The 19,859-nt window shown below is 51.6% G+C and overlaps 1 protein-coding gene across 1 annotated transcript in view; it reads right to left on the minus strand.

The window, feature by feature from the left end:
- FHAD1 (forkhead associated phosphopeptide binding domain 1) overlaps positions 1 to 19,859 on the minus strand; it is a 136,569-nt gene that overhangs the window by 16,565 nt on the left and 100,145 nt on the right. Inside the window, exons 18-25 of the mRNA XM_030877800.2 lie at positions 16,806 to 16,913; positions 14,241 to 14,414; positions 11,887 to 12,109; positions 10,285 to 10,369; positions 8,586 to 8,692; positions 6,655 to 6,814; positions 5,301 to 5,433; positions 613 to 742 (exon numbers count right to left, since the gene is read on the minus strand). Of these exons, the coding sequence (XP_030733660.2) occupies positions 613 to 742; positions 5,301 to 5,433; positions 6,655 to 6,814; positions 8,586 to 8,692; positions 10,285 to 10,369; positions 11,887 to 12,109; positions 14,241 to 14,414; positions 16,806 to 16,913 (1,120 nt within the window). The remainder of the gene's footprint in view (positions 1 to 612; positions 743 to 5,300; positions 5,434 to 6,654; positions 6,815 to 8,585; positions 8,693 to 10,284; positions 10,370 to 11,886; positions 12,110 to 14,240; positions 14,415 to 16,805; positions 16,914 to 19,859) is intronic.

The following is a 19,859-nucleotide window of genomic DNA, read 5'->3' on the forward strand; positions in this document are numbered from 1 at the left end:
AAAAATCACAGGTGCTATTTACTGGACACTTACCACAGGCCATCCTCCCTTGGCAGGTGAGGAATCAAGGCCCAGAGAGGTGAAATGACTTGTCCAAGGCCACACAGCTAATATGAGGCTGCAGCCTCACGGGGCTGAGGCACTGAGGGTGAACCTTCGGCCACAGGTATGAGGATGGACTTGAACCCAGGCTTCTGTGTCCTAGCCCAGTGCTCTACCCAGCAGCAGGCTTGGCTTCTTGAAAGCCCTATTCCCTCTAAACAGGGTATTTATCCTGGGAAGTTCCCCAGGGTTGGTCCTTGCACAGCATCAGTCTATGAAAAAGTTTCCACTGGGCCACAGTGAAATCAGAAAAAGAAGGACAAGGTTGTGAGTTTTTCATGAAATCCTGTTTATTTAATATCAAGGCCTGCTCTTGACTCTGAGATCATGTCTCCCCAATTTTTTTTTTCCTGCCCATCTTTTTTTTTTATAACTATGCCCTTTTAGTTATGAAATGATGGGGATAGAAGATGGTGGTCCTGGCAAATTGGTCAGTCCCCAAAGTGAACCCTCAAGTCTGGGGCCCACGGCTCTCAGCACAGAGCGGGTGACTAGAAGGAGGAAACTTACTTGACGAGCTGGCCTTCTCAAGTTCTTTAATTCGCGCACGAAGCTCAGATAAGGCCTTTTTCTGACGCTGAATGACTTCCTCATGTCGGGACCCTTTGCACTTGGCCCCTACATCACTGAAGGACTGCTCCTGTGGCCAGAATGGTGAGGACAGCAGCTTTATCAGGGATCAGAATCTCCCTCTCTTGTGTTTGAAGAAACATGAACAAATCATGGATTAGCAGAAACCCTGTCACTTACTTAGTACCTTGGAAAATATCATTAAGGGGCTTCAGCAGAGAAGGAATTTAAAAATTTCATTTCAAATACAAAGTCACATCTAGGAAGACTTCCAACTTTCCTACCTACTTAGCATCACTATAAATAAGAGATCCCCTCTATGTTCCATCCCCATGTTTTATTTCTCTTTTTATTCTAAGATTCATCTAAGCTTGGGTTTCCACTTGTTGTTATTCTGGTGTCATCTCTGAACAATCACATCAAATTCGCTCCTGGAGGGGCATTTTTTTTTTTTTTGCCCGCACCGTGCGGCATGCGGGATCTTAGTTCCCTGACCAGGGATCGAAACTGCGCCCCCTGCAGCGGAAGTGCAGAGTCTTAACCACTGGACCGCCAGGGAAGTCCCTGGAGGGGCATTTTTTAGGTAAGAACATGTGATATTTTCTTCTTAGCTAGTAATAAGGATGGTGGTTTAATATTTGCTCGAGGGAATTTGATGGGCGGACTCCTGGCTGGTCTGCAGAAAGGAAAACACTCCTCTGAGACTCCTGGACTCTCTGGAACAGCGTGGTCCAACAGAACTTTCTGCAACAATGGAAGTATTCTCTATCTGCATCATCCAATATGGTAGTCACTCGCCATGTCGCTAGAGTTGGGTTTACGAAGGGCACAGACAAGGAAAGGTCTTCTTCATCTCTTAAGGGTCATGTACACATTCTCCCCTTTGAGAATAGGAAGAATGCGGGTTTCTTCCTCCAGAAAAATTCACGTACAAAAATTTGCAGACAACTTCTGGAGCTTCAGGGACCCCCTGAAGCCCTGTCGTAGACTCCAAATTAAACAGCGCTTCCCTAGGGTAAGTGATTCATTCATCCACTCATTCATTCATACCACAAAGGTTTACTGAGCACGTCTATGTGCCATGCCTTGTTCTAGGCTCTGGGGGCTTAGCAGCGACTAAAACTGGCAAAATCCCTGTTATCATAGATTCTGCATCCTAGTGTGAGCAGACAGACAATAAACAAGATAATCATGGAAAATATATGGTGGACAGTGATAGATACTAAAGAAAGAAACTGGAAATGGGATGGGGTGTTGGGAATTGTTTTCAGATGTAAGTACTGTGGCTAGGGAAGGTCCCAGTCAAAATGGCGAGAAAGGGAAGAAACTGACAACTTGTTTGTTTTATCACAATCTTATAACAATTTTGGTTCAGAGAGACAGTGCTCACCAGACACTGTTTTAGGCACTAGGGAGAGATCGGGGAACCAGGCAGAAAGCTCTGCTGCTGGGGGCTCATTTCTATGGGGCAGACACACCAAACAAGCAGAAAGACATGTTCAAATTCCAGAAAGTGATAAATGCTACCAGGTAAACAAAGCAGAGAAGAGGGAAAGGGACATTTATTTGCTCTTCCTTCCTTGATTCATCAAATGCTTATTGAAGGCCCATGTGACATGTGCCAGGCCCCACGCTGGCCACGATGGGCACAAGGCTCATGGCCTCGCTCGGGGAGCCCAGCAGGGCCGTCTGAGGTCCTCCTGGGGCCACTTCTCACCCCGTGTCCCCACCACTCATTCCTTCATTTCATTCAGGCTCTGCTCCTGGTCTCCTCCTGGGAGGCCCCCTCCCACACGCTACTCTGCCCCGAATCCTGCTGTGTCTTTCCTCGGAGCGTTCACTCCCGCTGGACATTTTGTTCGACGTTGACTTGTTTATTGCCTGTGTCTCCCCTTTTCCAGAATGTGGGCTCTGTGAGAGCAGAGTTTGTCTCCATTGTAGACTGTGCTATTCCCAGGGCCCAGCCTTATTCCCCGGGCATAGTAGGGGCTCAAGAAATACGGAGCCGGAAGGGGTCTGCCCCAGTGTTCCTGCTGGGACCAGGGCTCAGTCCCTGAGAGAAGGGGGCACTCTACCCCCGGCTGCACTTAGTAGGACCTCGAGGGAGCCCGACCCTGGCTACAGCCAGCTTACTTCCCAGGCTCTTTCTACACTGGCCTCCCTCTCTTTGAGGGTGTATGTTTGCCTTGGGAGTAAACACGAGGAATGTGTGTGTGTGTGTGTGTGTGTGTGTGTGTGTGTGTGTGTGAGCACACGCTGGAGGCTGGAGAGGAGGAGGTGGGCAGGGGTGGCCGGCCTTGGGGGTGGGGCAGCCGCAGTAGCCGGCTTGGTGACAGCCCTTCCTCTGCCTGCAGAGCTCCCCGGAGCCCGATGTGACCCTTACTCATGGCTCTTCTGGGAATTCGTTTATTTAGAGAAGATGGAGATTCTTTCTCATACAATGCTTAAGCCCTCTGACCCACTCTGGTTTAGAAAGCAGGAAGTAGCCTGAGTGTGGAAAGCCGTTCTGAGACAGAAAAAATCCTTTTTACTTTTATCTTGCGGCCTCCCTCCCCCATCTTCCTCAACGAACCCCTCCTCGTCACAGACACTAAAAATCACAGGCCTCTGGTCAACAGTCCTTTCCAGCAAACACGTGCAGAGTCGCAGGGGGTCTGGTGTGGGCAGGGACCCTGAGCATCCTCCCCTGAGCCCAGCACAGGGCCTGGCATACAGCGGGTGCTCAATAGTTGTTGAACGTGTGAATGAATATGGGCCGGGTCCTGCACGAAGAGCTTGGATTCCGACAGGAGTGAGACCTGCTTCCGGCCCCATGGAGCTCACAGCTGCGGAACCCGCTGCAGCCCCATCGCCAGGTGGCCCTAGTAACGAGGAGACACCTCTGCTAAAGTTCTCTGGATGGTGATCGTTGCCAGGGCCGGAGGGCTGGGCCACTGAGCCCTTTCCTTCACGCTGCGGGCGGCCCTGGCTCACTGCTCTTTGGCAGGGGAAAGGCATCTTTGAGAAGGCAGGAAGGCAAGCTGCCACATTTGGCCCTGTCTCCAAGTGAAAGTCCAAAGCCCGTTACTGAAACGCTCTGCTCTCTAGTTTCACAAAGCAAAGGAGATCCTTGGACTCCAGGAAACCCGGGGCCTCGAGGAAGCGCCATCCCCACAGTCAGCCGCCCACGTACAATGGGGAGCATCATGGCCCCTGCCACGGGGACAGAGGCGAGCGCCACCGTTGAGGACTGCGTGCTGAAGGCTGTTCTCGCTCTAGGACACGATCCCTGTGTGCTGCGCCGCTGGGACTTCCAGGCATGCAAAGGCCTCTGGGCAGAGGTTGCCAAGAGTCAGCCATGGAGTGTAAGTGGCATGGCTCTTTGGGAAGGCAGTTTGGCCATGCCAAGCACAGTTTAGGCTGTCCTCTGGACATCTCGGAATCACATCTAGGAATCTGTTCTACATACTTACAAGGATATTCACTACAGCAACGTGTGGAAGTAGAAACAAATGTCCATCAATACGGGACTGGTTGGATAAAAGGGACGTGATGGAATTCATTGCTGCTGTTTAAAAGAGTGAGGTAGATCTTTACATGCTTACTTGACAATATGCCCATTAAATAGTCTTATGTGAGAAAAAAATAGTTGCAGAATATATGCGGCTTGATACCATGTTTTGAAAAAAACCCTATTAAATAAATATATGTATATGTAAGTTTGCGCGTGTTTGTGTGTATAAATTCATTTCTCAACAACCCCATGGGGGGGCGGTGACTGGATTACTCCCACTTCCCAGATGAGGGAATTGGTACTCAGGTGCATCCTTGAGGTCACAGGGTTTCTGAGTGGAGGAGTCAAGATTGGAATCGAATCCAAGCCTGACCTTCAACCACTGCACAATCCTGACTGTATGAGCACGTGGTGGTTTCTGTGAGGAAAAGGTCTGATGGCACACGTGCCAAGCTCTTGATAACATACATTTCACATAAGCACGTAATATTTTTGGAACTTAAAATGAAGATGTTTACAAAAGCAAAGAAAGGTGCTTCCCTGGTGGCTCAGTGGTTAAGAATCCGCCTGCCAATGCAGGGGACACAGGTTTGATCCCTGGTCTGGGAAGATCCCACATGCCGCGGAGCAACTAAGCCCGTGCGCCACAACTACTGGGCCTGCAGTCTAGAGCCTGCGAGCCACAACTACTGAGCCTGCGTGCCGCAACTACTGAAACCCGTGTGCCTAGAGCCTGTGCTCCGCAACAAGAGAAGCTACAGCAATGAGAAGCCTGTGCACCACAGCGAAGAGTAGCCCCCATTTGCCGCAACTAGAGAAAGCCTGCGCGCAGCAGCGAAGACCCAACACAGCCACACACACACACACACACAAAATAATAATAAAAGTAAAAGTTCTCCTAGATCCCAAACTGCCCTCCTTCCCACATATATTCCTCCTGAAACATATTTCTGCCTCAGGGCCTTTGTAGTGGCCATTACCCTGCCCGGACCGCCCTTCCCCAGCTGTGCCTTCTCATTCAAACTGGAACCTCACATCACCCTGTTAAAAAAAAAAAAAAAGCACAAAGAAAGCCACTGCTGGGCTCTTTCTTAGCTTGTCTTTCTAGCTGCCCAGGGACAGGGCAGGCACTCACCTCCTGGCTGCTCAAGAAAATATCGGTGTGGATTGGTTCTATCTGCACCGAGATGTCACACATCTGGGTTGCGTTCCTGGCCTTCTGTTCCCTGTCCTTGTGCAGCTGGAGCCTGTGTTTCTCTTGGGAGGCCCTAGGGCAGAGAAGATGAGACACTGGGCAGCAGAGTGGTTGAGCATGAATTCCGGGAACCGTGAATTACCTTTGTACCCACGAACAGAATTGGAAAAGGGACTCCCATTTTTACAGGGAACCAAAATCTTTGAGCCTTCAAGTCTACTGCCCGAAGATTTCTAGGGAAATGAGCTTCGGGGAACTTAAGGCTACAGTGACCAGACAGGCAGGCCCCTACCCATCCTCGCTTCCTGCATTGGGTCTGCGGGACACCTGCTGTGACATTCATGGGGGGTATTTACTATGTGTCTGCTGTTTCTAACACTTACTATGTGTCAACCCTTCTATTTCTCATAGAAGTCCCATGAGGTGGGGACTCTGCTTGCCCCGTTTTACAGACAAGGAGAGAGACATATAGCAATTTGCCTGTGGTTGTGGAGCTTGTAGGTGAAGGCGCCTGGCCTCGAATCCATGCAGCCTGGGTCTGGAGCCTATTCTTTTAACCACTATGTGAATCTGCCTTGGCCATGAACCACGGAGCACATGAAGCTACAGGGTATACATGAGATATCAACTCTACGCAAACTTTCTTGGGAAAAACATTAATCTTATGTCAAAATATGGATACACTATAGATGGAAATGCAAACTCACATGTATTTTTGAGACGAATCCGTGGGACAACAACAATATAGTTAGTTTAAGCTGACCTCTGACCTCTGACCTCCAGTCTATACCTTTGTACAGTCAATATTTACTACGTTCCTTTATATGCCAGGCACCGTGTGAATGCTGGGGAGTCAATAGAGTCTACACAGGGGTTCTCATGGGGAAGGCAGACAATCAGCAGGTGGGAGCAGCCTGGCTGTGTGAGAAGGGTTGACTCAAGTGGCATGAAGGAGCTGATGGACCCCAGGCAGAGCAGGAGCCCTTGGCTATGTTTCCTGATGGTGAATGATGGAGGGCTTCCTGGAGGAAGTGGCATTTAAGCTGAGACTCATCTGGAATATTGGGCAGGAATGTCTAGATGCACAGAACTGAGCAAAGCTTTGTTTTAAATGATGAGGTTGTAAAGCAATGAAATGTATGTCATTCATTCATCTACTCATTCATTCAACTCTTCAACCAGCATTGACTGAGCACCCCCCCCCGCCCCCCGCTCTGCCTCTCTGTGCCAGGCTCCCTGGGCACTTGGATGTGCCTGGGCTCCTCACACCCGCCGTGCAGACCTTCCTACCCACCTGAGTGTCTGCTTGAGGGCCTCTAGCTCCTTGTCCTTCTTCTCCAGCAGGCTGCTCAACTGTGCCATCTTTTCCTTGAGCACACTCAGCTCGCTGCTTTGTTGCTGGACCAGCGCCACATTCCGCTCCAGCTCCATCTTCTGCTTCTCGTTAAGCTCCCCTGGGAGTGACGTGGAAGCTGGTGAGGGGGTCTCCCGCCCCGGGTCTCCACGAGGGCCACAGCAGCTCTGCCAGGCCTCTAAGAGCCACGAGGCGGTCCACCCTGCAGGGATGCTCTGGGGGCTTCAGTAACGGCCAGGAGGTCTGCGTGCGTCTTCCCCCCAAAAACAGCAAAACGGCATTACCTTTCAGTGAGCGCTGGCGCCATGAGGCAGCCCGCGAGGCGCCTGCCCGGCCCCAGCTGTCAGGACCGGTGAGCCTGTGGCATCCTAGGGCACCTTCGGCTGCCTGCTCTGCATGTTTCCTACGGCGTTCTAAGGCCTCTGGAGACTGCTCTGCTCATGAGCCTGCCAGAGGCAACAGCCTCCAACCACGGACCGGTGGAGACAGGCTGGGGTACACAGCCCAGCTCCCTCCCACCCCAGGTGGCACCCCTGCGACCACACTGCAGTAGTAACCTCGGTCCCCCACTGTGCCCACTGACCGACCAGCACAGCCGTTATCTGCTTTCTTCCCCCTCCTGTCTTACTTCACCTCCACTGCTGTCTTCCCTGGGATCATCTCTCAGATAAACCACCTGCAGTGGAATTCTGGTCTTGGGGGTCTGCTTGTGGGAAAACCCAAAGTAAGACACCTACACTGGGACTTCCCTGGCGGTCCAGCCGTTAAGACTCTGCGCTTCCAGCGCAGGGGGCGAGGGACTGATCCCTGGTCGGGGAACTAAGATCCCACATGCCGCAGGGCCAGAAAAAAGACACCAACACTGCCTTGAGTCTTCAAAGCAACACCACAAGGCAGTTCCTAATAACACCCCCATGTCACAGGTGCAGAAACTGAGGTTCACAGAGGTCAGGGGACTTGCCTAAAGTCGCTCAACTAATAAACAGCACATCCGGAACCGGGTCCAGCGCCTCCCCGTTCTAGAACTGGACTCTGTAGCCTCTCTCCCACGTGTTCTCATAACTTGGTATGGAAAAATCACTCTTTGAGAAATCCTGCCATAAAAGCCTTGGGGGCATCAGCTGGCCCAGACACAGGAGCAAACGCCACTGAAGGTCTGGGGTGCACAGGATTTGAGATGGGGACGAGAGGAGTGTTCCTCACCCTCCCTCCACCTCCCCAAGCCTAGTTACACCCCCGACTCCTGCCCTTTGGCTGGATGGAAGCTAGGGATGGGAAAAGAAGACAGCTCTAAGAAGCAAGAAGAAGAGAGGCAAAAATAAAAGTCTGGGAGAAGAAGGGTCAAGTAGGAATATTCAGTCAGACTTGTGTCCGTCCAGAAGAGAGCAGACCTCGCAGCTATGTCGCCCCTATTCTAGTGGTCTCTGACGTCCAAATCAACCCTGGGAGGCAGACGTGCTGCAGGTGTTTCTGCATCAGAGGAAGGAGAGGCCCGGGGGACACCTTACTTGAGGTCCCTAAGGACTTGTGCCAGCTGGCCTGCCCAGGGGCGCCCACGGTTGACCCCCAAGCCTTTGCCCCCAGAGACAAATCCTCTGTGGTCATCAGATATTCTCTCCGAAAAAGAAAGTTGCGTTTCCATACAGAGGTCCAGAGCCATCTGAGAATGTTCCCTGTAGCCCCATGTCAAAAGGAATCAGTTCAATACCCAGGATACAGCTCTTGCTGACCCTGAGCTAAAAGTACTGTGACGGCCCAGGAAATCAGGTTGAGTGGGATTTTGAATGCCCAGCTTTCCAACCCTTCAGACACGTTTCTTTCCTTTCTTGAAGTGGGTCAGGAAATCAAGGGACATGGGCAAGAGTACACACCTCTCAAATCTGACATTCGGCTATGGGCTTCAGTGAGGTTCTTCCGTAACCTCATGATGATCTCCTGCTGAGACAGGATTTCCTTCTGAGCAGTCAATAAGTCCTCTCTGAAATTCACAGAAACAGACCAAGTCAGTTCAACTCAATCTCCCTGGTGTCTTGAGTGCCTGGAAGGGGCCAAGTACAAAGGCAAAGTGATCCCCAATCAATGATGGTCCGTGTGATGCCAGTCCCAGAAGGGCGATAAGCACACTCTTTAAAAATTCTCAGAACAAAAATCCATTTTGATCCACCTTCCTTACAAAGAAATACATGGAGACAGAACAAAGGATCCCGGCCGGGTTCGCTCTGAGGTTGAGATGCGACTAGTATGAAGTTGAAACCTCTTGCTGCTCCAGCGTCTGTCAGCGTGAACCAATGCTCTTGTGGACTTTTGATCTTTGGTGCAAAGAGGAAGGAAGACTATTTTTTTGTGGGTTCAGGGATTCTTTGAGGACGAGGAAGAGGAGAGAGAAGAGGACGGTATGGCTTCCGTTCTCTCACCAGCTTCTTTTAATTCCTGATGGAGAGACGTGGTACCACGTGAGTGAGTGGTGCTCATGGGGCCCTTTGCAGAAGTGTGGGCCCTGGGGCCCAGAAAATCAAGGGGGACACAGGGAGGGTGGGATGAGGGCAGCTCTTTGGCCCCATGCCCCAGAGGGCAGGACGTCTTTGGCACCATGACGATCAGGGTGGCTGACAGGGGAGCAGTGTTCCGTGGGAAGGGGCCCAGCATGACAGCGGGAGAGGTGCCTTGAAGGGGGTTATGAGCAAGGGTGAGACACCCCAGCCCTGAGAGACGCGTGCTGTGTGTGTCTGTCTATCTGTCTCTCTCTCTACTCCTTGGCTATAACTCTTCCAACTTGAGGATGAAACTCTGCCTCAAGGGTGTCCACAGCTAAGGAAGTGGACCAGAGAAGAGTAACGTGGTGCTGATTCTTCTCCAGGTCGTGGCTACTGCTGTCTTTAGAGAGAGCTCTTTCTACCAGGAGGAGTCAGTTAGGAACTTTTCAGAACATGGAGGCTGAGTATCTGAGTATCTTTGCCCTCTTGAGGCAAAACCCCTGTGACGTTAGACTTTGGTAACTGGTACGTGGCGCAGGGCTCAGGCTGGTGGCTCGTCTTTTTCGAGAAACTTTCTGAATCCTTTCTCTGCATCACATTCCTGCCTACTGTTTGTACACTGCTTGTCAGTGGCTTTCAGGATCTTTCCCATTCATGGATTTTGTTTCTCTGGAAACTGTCAGCTCTTTGTGGCTCCAGGTATGGACTTTGGGGTTGGGAGGAAGCTTCAAGGTCGTTTAGTCCAACCTCTTAACTTTGAACCATCTGCAGGACCCACTCCACCAAGTGGTGTTTGAAACCCGCTTATAATACCCAGGAATGCACTTGCCTCGAGCAGGTACTTGGAAAAAGTAGCCAATCATAGCATTAGCTGGAGTTCATGTACCTCATCTCACCAGCAGGGAAGCCGAGGCACAGGAGGTGACGTGACCTGCCCGGGGCCACACACCTGGAGAGTGTTGAGTTGGAATTTGAACATGATCGAGAAACTAAAGGGATCGAAAAACTCAAATACCAGCAAGAATAGCCCAGACTCAACTCCTTTTTGCAGACTCTGACAACGTGGCCAGAAGCAGGGGTCCGGTCGGGTACTCACATCAGGTGTCCACACACTGCGTCTTTGGCGGTGCTCTCCACCGGAGGTGCTGCCACAGTGTCTTGCTGTGTTTCCCCCTCCTGGGCTGAATCAGAGGGACAGGCCAGCGTCACCACAGTCCTTACACAACGGATGTCTTCCTTCCCCTTTGCTTATCAACACATCTATGTCTTTCTCAACTTACAAAGCTTCCCTATGCCCCCAGCCCTCTCCACCTAATGGGAACCAACGTGTGTTCTGTGTCACAGGCTGCCGCCTCCCGCCGCACCACGTATGAGCTCATGAAATCTTCCCAGCTACTCTCTAAGGCAGGGATCACTGACTCCATTGACAGACGAGGAGATGGGCGCAGGAGGGGTGGAGCCTTAACCCCTGGGTCGCACCTCCTGCCCTATTTCCTGCTCTCCGCTCAGACGAGAGTCTCGTCCTGTCCTCACCTCCCACTTACTCCTCAGCCCACGCCTTCCAGTTTCCGCCCTCACCCTCAGTTCACCCACTCATTTATTCGTTCGACAGATGCTTAGGGAGCACCTGCTTGATGGCAGGCATGGAGCTAAGAGTGGGGTGACAAAGACGTAGTCGCTCTCGGGTCCCAGCTGAGACATCCTCCCTCCGACCTGGACGTGGGCTGGGAGACTGAGTCCCGTCCTGTGCCCGTGCCACGGTGCCCTGTCCATCCTGGGTCCCCTGTCAGGGCAGCGATTTGGCTAGCTGCCTGGCCTGTCCATTGCTGAACCCCCAGTGCCTAGAATGAGCTTGGGACATAATAGTTGATCAGTTATGCACGCTGAGTGAATGAATCCACGAGGTGAGCCCTGACAGCTTGTCAACTGGCTTGAGGCTAGGACCACGGTTCTCAACCAGTGGGGAGTTTACCCTGAAGGGGACGTTTGGCCACGTCTGGAGACATTTTTGGTTGTCGCACTGGGGTGGGGGTGGGGGCTACTGGCATCCGGTGGGCAGAGGCCGGGGAGGCTGCTCAGCACCCGGAATGCACAGGACGGCCCCCAACCAAGAGCCCTCCAGCCCAAATGGCAATACTAGTGCCGAGGATGAGAAGCCCTGGCCCGAGGCCTCTACTTCCAGAACTGTCTTCCAAGAGCTCACTGTCTTTAGCTTTACGCATCACCTTGGTCATTCAGGGCGAATAAGTGCTCACAACTCTTGAGTTCTTTCTTCAGCCTCTTTTTTTTTTTTTAAGAGATAAACCCCAGCTGGTTATAAAAGTGCATTAGACAAAGTTGCAAATTGCTGATGGCAGAGAGATGCCTTTGAAAGGCCCCTGCACGGGATGTTTCCACATGGAAAAGATGATTCCCGTGGTGCTGCTCTGACACCCCTAACAGCCCCGGCAGCCTGTGCCCCTCGCTGGCTGACCGGCTCGGCACAAAGGCTGTCCCTGCTCATTGCTGTTACTTCTGTTGAACCTGGGCCTTGAGGGCGCCTAACCTTGCTGTGTAACAAGAAGAAAAGGCCTCCAGACAATAGAGGAGCTTTTAAATGAGGCGCAGACTTTTCTTCTGCATCAGCCTAGGGGGACCCACAGCGTCATCAGAACCTGCCCTGAGCACTAAGATTTCCTCGGCGTCTCTCTGGACCAACCTGGGTCATTGTCCTTCAACGTTGCAATCTCTCCTATTTTTTTACGGTGTTCGGTCACTTTCTGGAGTCTTTCTTCAAGACTCACAATCGTCTGGGTGTGCTGTTTGATTTGGTCCTTGTATTCCATGATCTGTTTTTCAAATCCGTGCTTCTGGGATTCCTGTTCTTCTTGGAGGGCCCTTACTGTGAGCTGTTGCAGCTGCATCCGCTCCTCCATCATGATCTGGGAAAACAGACGTGGTTAACATGATGTTGGGAGCTGGATAAGAGGACGATAACAGCAATAACAACATGGGCCCCCTGCACCCACCAGCACCAAGCTCTGCCCCGCCCCAGGACCTTTGCATGTGCTGTTCCCTCTGCACGGTACAATCTTCCCCCAGCTCCTCGCATGGCTGACGCCTCATGTGACAGGCCTCAGCTCCAATGTCACCTCCTCAGAGAGGCCCTCCCTGACTGCCTATCTGAAGGAGACATGATCCTGTTTTATTTCCCCTGAGGCACTTTTCACCATCTGAATGATCTCATGTCTTTATTTCTTGCTCCCACTGGAATGTAAGCTCCATGAGAGCAGAAACTTACCCTTTCTTATTTACCAATATGCCCACAGCATCAGTGTCTAGATCCCTGCCACAGCATCTAGACCCAGATGCTCAGTAAGTGTGGGTTGAATTAATCAGTGAACAATGTTATAAGAGAATAGTGAATGAATTTGTAGTTCTTAAAAACAAAAATGGGGCTTCCCTGGTGGCGCAGTGGTTGAGAATCCGCCTGCCGATGCAGGGGACACGGGTTCGTGCCCTGGTCTGGGAAGATCCCACATGCCACGGAGCGGCTGGGCCCGTGAGCCATGACCACTGAGCCTGTGCGTCCGGAGCCTGTGCTCCGCAACGGGAGAGGCCACAACAGTGAGAGACCCGCGTACCGCAAAAACAAACAAACAAAAAACCCCAAAAATGATCAGTGGTCCCCTGATGGTGAGTCAGAACTTTTCCCTTGACCGCCCCCCACCTTCCTCCCCTCTCGGGATGACATCATTCTCCTGCTACCTGGATGACGTCATCCTCCTCCTCCTGATTCCCTTAACACGTTGAGCCTCTGATCTTCTCCAGATGCATAAATTCTCTGCCTGAGACTCTCACACGTGCCTGCTGTCTCAACAATCACTCCCCCAAGGCTATCTTCCAAATTTTGTTCCCATGTCTTGCTTCCTGCCCCAAATCTATTTTATCGCCCTGCCAAAAGTTTGGGCAACTTTTGAACTTGGTACCCCACCCTCGTCTCAGTCTGAATTCTTCACCTTCTCCAGAAGACATCCCCTCTCCCACAAGAGACCCCTCCCCCACACACAAACCCCGACCCCCATCTTCCCCGCATCTCCACCGTGTGTCATCAGCCCGCCCGGTGCCCTGGCTCCAAGCTCGCCCGCCTCCTTTGGTTCCTCCCTCTTCTCAGTGCTCCTGTCCTGTCAGTCAGTTGTCGAGTCCTGCCATTTTTTCTGCTCACTCTCTCCAGAGCGACTCCTTCCTTCCCCTCCTCTGCTGCCCCAAGTGTCCAGGTCCTATGACTCAGGACTACAGCAACAACGTGCCACGCCCCGAGCCGGTGCCTCCAAGTCCAGTCCCACTCAGGTTCACTCTGTGCACTTCTGCCAGGTCAATCCTCATCAACTCCTTGTCCACAGACCTGTCTGTTCAATGTATGAAGGACAGGTGGGTGCAATATTGAGCCCTGATGGTGGAGGGCCTTGAATGCTGAGATGAAATTGAAAAACATTATCTTAACGTCTGAGGAATAGTCGCTGATCCCTAAATTCTGGGGCTGCTCAGTGCTTCAGCCTGATCCTGTGAAGACCCTGAATTACAACATCATAGAGGTTTGTTTCGAGGAGTCCGTGCATGCATTGTGACCGGCCATGCACTCCATCCTCCCCACCCGACCGGGACTCTGACCTCACCTGCGGAGGTGGTCACAATGCATGCACGGACTCCTCGAAACAAACCTCTATGATGACGCCCCCGGACAGAGGGCGTCATCATAGCTTCTGTTTACTTTTTATACTAAACTAATGCTTCCAGCAGAGGGTGATTTTACCCTGCCAGAGACATTTGGCAACGCTGGAAGACATTTTTGGTTGTCACAACTGGGGGAAGGGTGCCACTGGCATCTCGTGGGTACAGACCAGGGGTGCTGCTACACATCCTATAATGCACAGGACATGAGAAAGAGTTACCCCACCCAGAACATCAACAGTGCAGAGGCTGAGAACCCCTGGTCTAAACCACGCATCCTCATGGCATCGTGATCTCGCATTGAAGGGAGAATTCTCCCGTCCCCAGAAGGCACTGACTTACCATTTTCGTCTTAGCAGTTTCCAGTTCAGCTAATGTTTCACTTAATTTCATGGTGAGGCTCTCTGCTTTTAGACTTTCAGCCGTCTTTGTTTTCTGAGTCTTTTCTACCATGGCCAATGCATCATTTAATTTATCATTTAAAATGTCTTCTTTTTGCATTTTTAAATCTATTTCCTAGACAAACAGCAAACATCAAATTAACAGAAATTCAGGTATAAATATCTACCCTAGCCTCTCCCTCCCGTTTTCAGAGAGGAGGTGACCTCTGTTCTGGTATTGTTCTGTTGATCCTTTTAAAGTCCAAAGTCCATGTTTTCTCTGGAAGGTTCCAATGATTACAGAACTCTTTTTTTATATGCAGCTGAGATCTGTCTGGTTGAGATTTCTGGTCTCTGAGCTCAGTGCTGTCACCTGGAGCTCATCGAACAAGTTTTATTTCTCTTTTATGAGACAGCCCTTTAAATATTTGAGGAGGGCTGTCATGTCTCTCCCTAAATCTATTTTCCAGGATAAATGTGCCAAGTTCCTTCATCCCTTCGTCACAGGACCTGCCTCCAGGACACTCCTCCATCTTCCTCTGTGGCTTCGGCCCTGGGATGACCTCCCCTCGTCCCGTGGGGCCCCGGCAAGATTGGACTCTGGTCGCCATGTCCTCAACACATTCTCCCTCCTCCCGGGACCCATTCTTCCGATCTTTGTCGAAATTCTACTCTCCTCCTTGGGTCCATTCTCCAACACTGTGGAATGTGGGCTTCGTGACAGGCACTGTGCTGGGGCTGGACGCACTTTATTTATTTATTTGACTTCATTCTTTAGAGCAGTTTTAGGTTCACAGTAAAACTGAGCAGAAAGTACAGAGTTTCCGTGAACCCCTGCCCCCATCACATGCACAGGCTCCTCCACGGTCAACATCCCCACCGGACTGGTACCTTTCTTACACTGATGAACCTGCCTCCACACATCATTGTCACCCAAAGTCCATAGTTTACGTTAGGGTTCACTCTTGGTATTGCACATTCTGTGGGTTTGGACAAATGTACAATGACATGTGTCTACCATTATAGTACCATACAGAATAGTTTTACTGCCCTAAAAACCCTACGTATTCCTTCTGTTTATCACCACTCCCCTAACCAATCCCTGATCTTTTTTTTTTTTTTTTTAATCCCTGATCTTTTAACTGTCGCCATAGTTTTGCCTTTTCCAGAACGTCATATAGTCGGAATCATACTGCATGTAGCCTTTTCATGAACATTATTTAATCCAGAACAGCCCCCCCCAGGGGACTTCTCTGGCGGTCTGGTGGTTAAGACTCCACGCTTCCACTGCAAGGAGCATGGGTTTGATCCCTGGTTGGGGAACTAAGATCCCGCGTGCTGTGCAGCGCAGCCAAATAAAGAAAAAGAAAAAAGAAAGAAAAAGAAGAAAAAAATAACCCCCCAGTGATTCTATGTATGGTAATATTTGGGAACCTTTCTTTGAAGAAAATGATCTAAGATCGATGTGAATAGACTTGAAGATCTGTCTAGTCCCATCTGGTCTATTTATTTATTTATTTGGCTGCATCGGATCCTTGTTGCGGCATGCGGGATCTTTCGTTGCAGTGAGAGGGCTCTTCGTGACGGCGTGCGAGCTCCTCTCTAGTTGTGGTGCGTGGGCTGTAGCGCGTGCGGGCCTAGTTGCCCTGCGGCATGTGGGATCTTAGTTCCCCGACCAGGGATCGAACCCGCGTTCCCTGCATTGGAAGGCAGATTCTTAACCATTGGACCACCGTGGAAGTCCCAGCCCCATCTGGTCTTGAAAATCCTTTGAAATTGTATTTACCTGTATTTAAATTTAACCCACTATTGTCAGGTTGTGTGTTTATCACGTGCCTTGACTTTTGAGATATCAGCTTGTGTGTGTGTGTGTGTGTGTGTGTGTGTGTATGTGTGTCTTGTACTGTTGGGACCCAGGAGGGGTGAATTCAGTCCTCCAGCTTGGAGGTGCCTAAGACAGGGTCCTGTGCAACAACTTCTGCTTCTCCTGCATCTCCTACTCTCAGTAATAATCGTAAACGTGGTTTGATTACGAAGATGATGATAGCGATGATGACAGATTCTGGTGGAGAAATAGCACCAAGGCGATCAGACATTCAGGCATCTATATCCTGCCGCCCCCTCTGTGACCCCGGGCAGCTGAGCCTACACCAAGGTCAAGGATAGAGAGAGGAGGGGTGATGATGAGAAGTCCTAGAGTCAGGTAGTCCTGGGTTCAGATTCTGCCCCTCCACTTCCTGGCTGTGAGATAATAATAAGAACAACAACAATAAAACATGCAGCATTCACTGAGTGCCAGGCGCTTGTCTCTGTGTATGTTAGCAATCAAGCCTCACAACCCCATGAGGTTGATCTATCGGATCATCTGTATTTCATAAGTGGGGAAACCAAGGCACAGAGGTGGCAACTCCTGCCTAGTGTCCCACAGCCAGGGGGTGGCAGAGGTAGGATTTGAACCGCCTGCCCCCAGAGCCTGGTGCTCGGCCATGCTGGCTCCTCCATGCCTTTTCCGCTTTGAGACTCATACCTCCTTCTGCCTGGTTATGCGGTTCTCCAGATCTTGCACCTTTTTCTTTTCCTTCTCTATGGCCTCCTTCGCTTTGTGTTTCTCGTAGGCGATGCTGCTCTCTGAAATCTGGAAGTCAACAACAAGCGGTTTGAGGGTGTGTGCACGAGAAAGGAAGGGAAGTGACAACAGCAAGGGGAAGCCAGGATTAGTAATCGTTGACACCAGTGAGTCAGGGTTTGGGAGTGAGAGCTCAAGGAACTGGGTGCTCGCTGGAGAGAGAGGTGAGAAGGGTGGCGTGCCCAGCATGGTGAGAACCCGCAAGTCACGTCTTGGTTAGTTGTGTCCTTAAAAGAGAGAGTTATTCGTCTTTCAGGATTTCTGGGCTGGTGTTCAGGAAGTGACAGGCTGGTGAGTGTTCAGGTCAACATATTTGGCGCTGAGCCGCGAACTAAACTACTAAACGGACAGGTGACGGCACCAGTGTGGTCCCTTGTTGGGAAGTACCTGGCTTCTTGGGAGGTGGGGCAGGAGAGGCAAAGGGCAGGGGTGGGGGGCGGGAGGGGGTGGGGGGATACACCTCCTGTGCCAGCAGGCCTGACGCCTGTGGCTTCAAAGGACACTGGCGGTCTCTCTCCAGCCTACAAAGGCTTGGGTCCAGAAATTGAAGCCCAGGACAGTTTGGGACTGAGAACATATACCCCACAGATACGGTGATGGAGAGGGGATTGGAGCCCAGCTTCAACTACACAAGCCCCAGGAGGGAAACAGCCAGAGTAGGGTCGAGAAACCCTGTTTGCAGTTGTTGAAACACTTGTAGTTATGCCTCCCGTACAAATATAAGAGTTCGCAAGAATAACATTTTAATGAAATAAGTAATTTATATATGCATAAACAAAAGACTGGAAAGCTATGTACCAAAATATAAATAATGGCTATTTGGGGTGAATTGAGATTATGGTAATTTATATTTTCTTCTTTTCACTGGTCTGTATCTTCTAAATTTTCTTTAGTGAACATGCATTATTGGGTAAAAAGAAAGTCTACTGACATTGTTACACTTTGGGGGTGGGTGGCTCTGGAGAAAAGAGGATCTTCCCGACAGCCTTGCTGTTCTAGCATTACGTCCTGGGCCTCCATCCCCCCTGCCCTGCTCTGCACACGGGCCTCCCCGCCCCACCTGGGCTCTGACTCTCCTCCCTGCATGGGCTTGGCATTTTCCCACTGCCAAGTCTGCCTAAGACTGTCCAGACCCCACCCTGCGAGTCTGTGTCCTGCCTGACGTAAGAGGCCACATGCCCCACGGGAGGGCACCCTCCTTTCTCTTATTCTGCGCCGCTTGGCAAATTACAAATGAAAATGATGATGATGATACTGCCCACGCTCTAAATTCTGCAACATGAGCCCCTGCACCGTGCACTGAATGCGAGCCCCCAGGTGGCGTCTGCCCCCCATTCTGCACGTGAGGACACAGAGGCTGTAAGTGAGGCAGGGAGAGGATGAGTAATGCATTAAGGTCACACCATCTGGAAGTGGTGGTGCCAGTTCAGATGCCAGTGCCCTGCCCTAGCCACCCTGCCACCTGGCTTCTGGACCTGGCCTGAGCTGTCCTCCTGATTCCAGCCCCACCCTACCTGGAGGCAGGAGACATGCTTGTGTATTCAAACGTAGACTGGCCCAGAGTCTGCCACCCTGCTCAGCGGGAGCCCACACTCTAAAGCCCCACCCCTGGCCCATCTATATAAGGGCTGGTCTGGGGGCAGCTGTGACCACAGTTTGGGTTCTACCCCTTAACAAGGCTCGCTCTGTGTCGGAGCTCCCTCGCCCTGTGTGGACTCTGACCTCACTTCCCTGCAGGGGCTGGCACAGCCTCACTCCCAAGGTCTTTGCTTGCCTGTCCAGCCCCCATATCCCGCCATGCACTCCATCCTCCCCACCCGACCGGGACTCTGACCTCACCTGCGGAGGTGGTCACAATGCATGCACGGACTCCTCGAAACAAACCTCTGTCACTGCACCCGCATTAGAGATGGGGACACAGAGAGGGCAAGGGGCTTGCCCAGAGTCACACAGCATGTTGGGGCAGAGCTGGAATTGGGACCAGAATCGACACTTTTAGCCCACCCAGCTCTGCTGCCATGCCTCGCTTCGCCTACTGTGTGTCTCCCTCCAGCTTTCTTCCTCTGACCCATTTGGCTTCCGTCTTGTTCCAGCTTGATTTCATTCTTCCCGTCCTGCCCCTGTCCCTCTGGCAAACTCCGGTCCCTCTCCTTTGCACTTGGAACCCCTGACCTAGTGGCATTCTCTTCCCGCAGATGTTCCCGTGGTGTTCCCTCTGCCCTCCAGTTCTTAAGCAAGGTCACCTCCTTGGAGACGCCCTCCCCGCTGGCGGGCCACTCTCTAACCCACCCTGGTTTTGTCTACCCCACAGCCTGTGGCTCTGGAGTCACCTGTGTTTGTTTACATGGTTGTCTGTCCTCCGCCCTAGAGTGGGGGGCATGGCCGTGGTCCGTCTAGTGCTCTGCAGTATCCCTGACACCCAATAAGGTCTGGCACGTGGTAGGTACTCAGTAAATATTTGCAGATGGATGAATAAAACTGAATTAAACAATTCATTGAGTCACCAGCTTTGTTTCTGGAAGTTCCATGAGGGCCGGCACATGTCTGTGTGTGCCCCCTCTGTCCCTACAGTCCGGCTCCTGGAGATGCCATCACAGGTCACTGAGGGCACGGCCACCTGGCCTCCTGGGTCCGAGAGCCCTTCTTTGACTTTCACGGCATGACTCGGGCGTTCATCCCTCCTCTGAGCCTTGGGGCCTGCCTTTCATGGCGGCTCCGGCTGGTAAGCCCAGTCCCCAGGCTGGTGGCAGTGGATGTCACTGGCTCGGCCTGGGCCTGGCACTTGGACACCCCTTCCCCCTCCCACATCACCCTGTCCTTGAGGGTGTGCTTCTCATCTCTTCCAGAAGGCACTGACCCCTGGTGCTTATTTGATGTGACCACCGTGTGAGCTGGTTGTGTACCGTCTACTCCATCTTACGCTGCAATGTTTGTGTCTCTATCTGTCCATCGGCC

The sequence above is a fragment of the Globicephala melas genome, chromosome 1, assembly GCF_963455315.2.
Source record: "Globicephala melas chromosome 1, mGloMel1.2, whole genome shotgun sequence".
In the NCBI taxonomy this organism is placed as follows: Eukaryota; Metazoa; Chordata; class Mammalia; order Artiodactyla; family Delphinidae; genus Globicephala; species Globicephala melas.